Source organism: Penaeus chinensis, chromosome 34 (genome assembly GCF_019202785.1).
Source record: "Penaeus chinensis breed Huanghai No. 1 chromosome 34, ASM1920278v2, whole genome shotgun sequence".
NCBI classification, from domain to species: Eukaryota; Metazoa; Arthropoda; class Malacostraca; order Decapoda; family Penaeidae; genus Penaeus; species Penaeus chinensis.
Window position 1 is genome coordinate 29,902,787 of NC_061852.1, and position 6,000 is coordinate 29,908,786.

The 6,000-nt window shown below is 44.5% G+C and overlaps 1 protein-coding gene across 2 annotated transcripts in view; it reads left to right on the top strand.

The window, feature by feature from the left end:
* The window catches only part of LOC125043455 (failed axon connections-like), a 32,477-nt gene that overhangs the window by 26,411 nt on the left and 66 nt on the right, over positions 1-6,000 (top strand). Inside the window, exons 3-5 of one of the 2 annotated variants that reach the window (XM_047639526.1) lie at positions 2,793-2,925; positions 3,258-3,395; positions 3,643-6,000. The exon at positions 3,643-6,000 is cut by the window's right edge and continues 66 nt beyond it. In XM_047639526.1, the coding sequence (XP_047495482.1) occupies positions 2,793-2,925; positions 3,258-3,395; positions 3,643-4,026 (655 nt within the window). In that variant the 3' untranslated portion in view covers positions 4,027-6,000. Of the gene's footprint in view, positions 1-1,425; positions 1,559-2,792; positions 2,926-3,257; positions 3,396-3,642 lie in introns of both variants that reach the window. The other variant, XM_047639525.1, reaches the window with a different exon arrangement.

Below are 6,000 nucleotides of genomic sequence, written 5' to 3' on the forward strand. Positions count from 1 at the left end.
AGCAGCGTCTCCCCGCGAGTAGCTGTCTTGTTCCCGAGTTGCTCGTTGAAAATCCTTAGTTTGTTCTCGCTTCCAGTCCCTTCCCCACACCTCCCCATACCTCCCTTTCTATACCACCTCTCATCTCCCCCGCCCCTCTCCCCCTCCCCACACCCCCTTGCCTTCTTCCTCTTCCCGTTTTCGCATTTGCAGGAGAAAGAAAATGGGTGAATAGACGAGGCTCTGGGCGGGGTATCTTGTTGCTAAACGATTAATGGTCTTGTAACAAAGTGGAGGCAGCTGGTGGCCGTGCCTGTTGCTTGAACCACCTGTGGGCTACCACCTGTCGACCCCGATACAGCGACGGCTACGTGCTGTTCCTCTCCGGTCGTAGAGCAGGAGAGGTCGTTCCCGGCTCTTTAAAGGGGAGGGATGAGGTCCGCGCCCGCCGCCCGCGCCCTCTCCTCTCTCCTCTCCTCTCCTCTCCTCCTCTCGTCTGTCCTCTTCACGCTCCTCTCCTCGCTTCTCTTGCTGCCTCATTTCTTCTTTGCTTCCTCCTCCTCCTCGCTTCTTTCCCTCTTCGCCTTTCCTCTCCGTTTTACCTTCGCCGCCCTCATGTGCTCATTGTCACGGGACCACACGGCCAACGTGACTCGTAGGGGGGGGAGGGTAGAGGAAGGAGGAAGGATTTAAGTTTGGAATCACGTATTGGGGGGGGGGGGGGATGGCGAGGTGGGCGGGGGCGTTGTGGAGTAGAGCAGGCTAGAGTTTGACCAAGAGAGGGAAAGGGAGGAGAGGTTGGGAGGGTGAGGGAGGGGAATGCGTAGGAGTGGGCGGGGGGGCAGTGGGCTATTGATCTGTCTGGATCCCGTCTGGCGAGGCTGAACCCCCGCCAACTGCCTCGCGCGTACAGGGGGGGGGGGGGGGGAGTTGGGTATGTCGGTTGGGGGCTGGGAGGGATGCTACTTTACCTCAACCCAACATCTCGCCCCCCCCCCCCTCCCCCCTCCCCCGTACCTCTCCCATCGTTACATTTTTACCTTTGTCGAACTAAAGGTCCAGCTCCTGAAAGGCTCTGATGCCCCTTTGCAACTTTATCTTGTGAACGCACCGTGGCAGTAGATTTGAGACAGAATGGCCATTGGAACTCTTAACGTTGGTATGCGAGCCAGATGTCATAATGGCATGGGGGGGGGGGGGTTAAACATTACCAGAACATGGGGGATAAAGGAATGCTATAGCAAATGTACCATTTAGCCAACCACACTAATATTAAGGACTTCACAATTGATTTATTTTTGTTTTTATTCTTATTAATGTCCCCTTTTGTATTTCAGGTCTCCAGTTTTACTTTATTTGCTTTCTTTTTTGCTACTTTTATTTCTATTCCTCGTCCAGATTTCCAGCTGCCTTTTCTTTGTATATACATGTTCTGCATTATTTCAGGGTTGTGAAGTCGTTCATGTCCAACAACCCTGACTTACTAATTCAAGGGTACAAGTTGGACCTGAAGCAGATCCTCCAGAAAGCATTACCTGCGGTGATTCTTAACTTCCTGTTTAAGCGTAAAGTGAAATCGGTGGGTGTTGCCAAAGGGCAGTTCATTAACGAACCGACTGGCGCAGTGACCTCTTGGAAACACTTAACACTTTCCCAAAACTTTTTTACAATTAACATGGGATGGTTTTCTGATGCTGTGCTGGAAGCTTTCCACATCAGGTCTTCAGCCAACTCAAAAGCTTTTTTCTTTTCTTCTTTTGGGTGATGGGCCTTTGAGGTGGTAATATTAGTATTCTAACAGATCTAACAAAGGTACTGGTATTTTTTCCTTGCATGTATCACTGAATTAACCAAATGTAGTTTTTTTCCTGCTTACTCCAAAGGAAACTTAACAAATCTTTCCACTGGTGAGTTTTCTGTTGGGTTCTTGTGCTTGGCCTCCTCCGGCTTTTAACTGTGGACCTTCTCCACACAAAGGGTGGTCAAGTGGTGGCGGTGCCGATGCCCGGGGGAGTGGGTTAGGGCCGCCAAGCTGAACCTCCAGCAGGCGTTAAACACAAGGATCCCCAATGCTGTCCTGAACTTTGCCTTCAAGCTCCGGTACCGCCAGGTCAGGGCACCTCACACTGCACTCCTCTCCCATGCCCAACTCCACATGTTTTTATTTACTTAAAGTTTCCCCAAACCATTAAGAGGGTAAGAAAGGAGATGGGCAGTGCTTGAGTGGTTCTTATTGCTGTACAAATGGTCAAGGAATGTTCAAGGAATAGCACTCAAATCTCCTTTTAGCCTCCTTAATTCATGGTATCACACCTCTTTAGTTATTTTTCTGTAATTACACCTTGGTAGCATTTTTTTAGCAAACTCGCTTAAACAAGCAAATATCTGCTTTGTGACCTTTGCTGCTGTTGCCGCTGTTGGTGCTCCTGCTGCTGCTACTACCATTGCTGCTGCTGCTCTTGTCTGTCACTGCTGTACAAAAGACCTTTTTAGACCCATCCAGTCTCCTTGTACAGGAAGCCAAAACCTTGGGCAGAATCCTCACGTGGCGTCTAGTGCACACCCAAGGCCAGTCGTCCTCCTTTCCTTGTACCACGCCAGATCTCGCAGACTCTTGGAAAAGGATTCGGATCCTCTTATTCTCCTGTTGAAGCAGGGATAATAGTGTCAAAATCCTCTCCAAGGTTGAGGGGATATAGTGCCACCACCACGTTTCTTTATTAAAATAGCAAACAAAATAGCTTATATCACAGGCTTTTAAAATCCTTTGTTTTAACAACCAGCATGTTGCATGGGTGTCCTTTTTCTTGTAGGGTGGTTAAGTCATGGCGCACCAAGAATCCTGCTGGCATGCTGGGTGCCTACAAGATGGACTTGCAGCAGATCACTGAAAAGAAGTGGCCCAAGCCAGTCCTTGAGTTCATCTTCAAGCTTAAGTTCAGGAGGGTAAGCTGCAGCCCCCTCTCCGCCCCGCCATGCTAGCAACACCTCCCCCTTCCTCTCCAAACACCTTGCCTGCTTCTCTCACTTTCCTCCTGTCCTGTAATTTAACCTGTATTTAATATGTAAAGTTGTGTTACTGCCCAGTCTTGTTTGTTTTTGTTTTTCTAAATATTTGTTGTATTGTGAGATATATTTAGACTTCAGTTTTTGGTATAGTGCCTTAATTTTGTTCCCGTTAAAGTTCCCATTTGTTCTTTTAGATTATTAGTTATTTTACATAGTGGTTTAGAGATTGATCAAGTGTATCAAAGCTAATTATTTTCCTTACAAACCAGGCTGCCAAGAAGGTCCGCGCCCATGGAATCGGTGTGCACAAGCCAGAGGAGATTGAGGAGTTCGGACACAATGACCTGATGGTTCTTTCAGACCTTCTAGGAGACAAACCTTTCTTCTTCGGTGATTCTCCCACGACGGTAAGCCATGATGAGCACTGGAGGTCCCCACTTTTGGCAATCTTCACCAGATCTATTTTTTTTGTGTATAGTATTTTTTAAGTATTTAAGTGTTATCTACGGAATAAACCTAGTATTTGATAGATTCTTGTGCACTGATATTTAGCAATTTTTTTCAACTTTTAAAGTTTTTCCCATTTTGAAGATTCCACAAGTCTCCAATGTCACTTACTATGTGACCAATCTAATCCTTCTTTTGTCCATACAGCTTGACGTGGTTGCCTTTGCTAACCTGGCTCAGGTAGCCTTCATGGACAAGGAAGTGAGCTACACACTCCGCGACTGGATGACCGAGAACTGCACCAACCTGGTCGAGTTCTGCAACCGCGTGAAGGAGCGCGCCTTCCCCGACTGGGACGACATGTGCACCAACCTGGACCTGAACTCCCACCTGCCCAAGCCTCCACCTGAGGAGGAAAAGAAGGAAGAGGAGAAGGCAGGTGAGGAGAAGGCGAAGGAGGAGGAAAAGAAGGACGAAAAGGAAAAGGAAAAGGACGACTCTGAAAAGGAGAAGGCACAAAAGGACGAGAAGGAGGGTGAAAAGGAAGACAACAAGAAGACAGAAGAGAAAGAGAAAGAAGAGAAGAAGTAAAAGTTTGTCAAAGTTGTTGAAAGCAATTGAGAACCAAATCTATTTGTAATATATGTGATAAATGTTGTTTGAAAGGCTTTTTTTTTTGCTTGATACACTTTGTATAGATCTTCTTGTTAGCGTGGAACACAGCACCTCCCCTGTGCCGACTTAGTCGATAACATTTTCAGTGGCCACTGTCAGAAATGAGCTCGTTCTAACCTTCATTAACAATGGTAGGGAACAGTCAGTCAAGGAAAAAGCTCTATTTTTTTCTATAGGACCTACATACCCAAGTTGTTGCCAAGTAATTGTATGCAGCTCATAGTACTTGGTGAGCACGTGTTCAAATGGGCTGTAAGGATCCCCCACCTTCTTCCTTACTGGCTGATCTTGCTACCAGAGTTTGTTTTATATTTCTCTCTCTCCTTGTAGTTTTTTTTTTTTTTTTTGGTCCAGGTATTTGTACTGTAGTTCGACACAACCTTGACCGCTCATACTATTTTTTTCCTCAATGGTAATGACAAGATTTATATTCAAGAATTGCATTGAAAGACAAATGGGCAAGATGATGACGTTGAAGGTTTGAACCGGTCGAGTCATATTTTCTGTGTGGCTTTCATAGCTTGTAGGTTTATTCAGTATGAGTTTTTAGTTGAAGACTATGTTTTTAAGAGCAGTATTATTCATGGAAAATGAGTTTGCTACTTTTTGCTACCATGACAAATTCTTTCTCATTTTTTTATCACTTTTGTACTATTAGTTTGTACATTACTAGCTTTTAATATGGCATCTAGAACATTATGATAGTTTTTACACATGGAAGTTATTTTGTAATAAGGAAATACTCAATTTATAGGTTCTCTTTGATACCAGAGGGACTGGGACTCCCACCGCTTCTTGTGATAGGAAATGCTCATTAGTCAAGCGTGTGGAGTATTGAGGGTTCTTGCTTGGAAACCCCATCTTGGCCTGAAGTTTGCTTGTACAAGTCCTTCTAAAAGTCTCCCATTCCAGTATGTAATATATGCGAAAATATGATCCCAGTTCCCATTCTCTTAAACCTTCTCTTGAGATTTTTTTTTTTTAAGATACTGAAAGTCAGGATGAAGTGTGCAAGCAACATGTTGCAATGGGCTAGGCAGGGAGGGTTTATTTGAAGCCCCCCTCTGCCTGCCATCGTCAAATGAGGTATCCCAAGAACCCAAGATAAACCCCCGCTTGCTAAAACCCCTCGAATTCGGTACGACCCAAAGACAGTTTCACGGCACCAAAGTAGTCAATAGGGAACAAAGTGCCGCACAATCAAAATTATAGTAAGGCACAAGGAGTATATAGCAGGAGAAGCTTAAGCGTGCTGAGAGAGAGTGGAAAAATCACTTGGTCTTTGTAAGGTATTAAGAATTTTATACTATACTAAAGGAACTTGCACAGTATTTTCGGTCGATAATTGTGCTGTGATAACCAAAACACCAGTTTTGTAAGATGAAAAGTGCTAAATAGAAGTTAAGCCATTCATACAATGAACTTTGTAGCCTTGCGCTTTGTCCAAAATTTGCAAAAGAGAGAAACCAGACATTCGCTCCTGTTGCTGACATTTCGGCTAGATTTTTGCCCCACCCTTGAAGTCTTGGTAGACCCTTGAGAGTGTATACCATGTTTGTACCCTAGCTTTTGTACACTTGGTAACTTGAGGCTTCAGCATTCTTGTAGTAGATGTATCTGGCATTTCTATTATAGGCACATAACACCACAGTTATCATGTATACACAGACGTATTTATGTTCCTCAATAAATGTATCCTTTTAGGAATTGTTACTTATTTGTTCCAACTTTTTTCTTTCTTTGGAGTCTTATCAGATTGTTACCAGTTTGTGATTAAAACATAGAAAGTGGTTTCTATTATAAGATGCTGTTGAACTTGTGACAAAGCTGATTACTTCATTAAATATTTTAGACGGAGTTCTTGTTCAATTTGGATAAACCTTTTTGTGT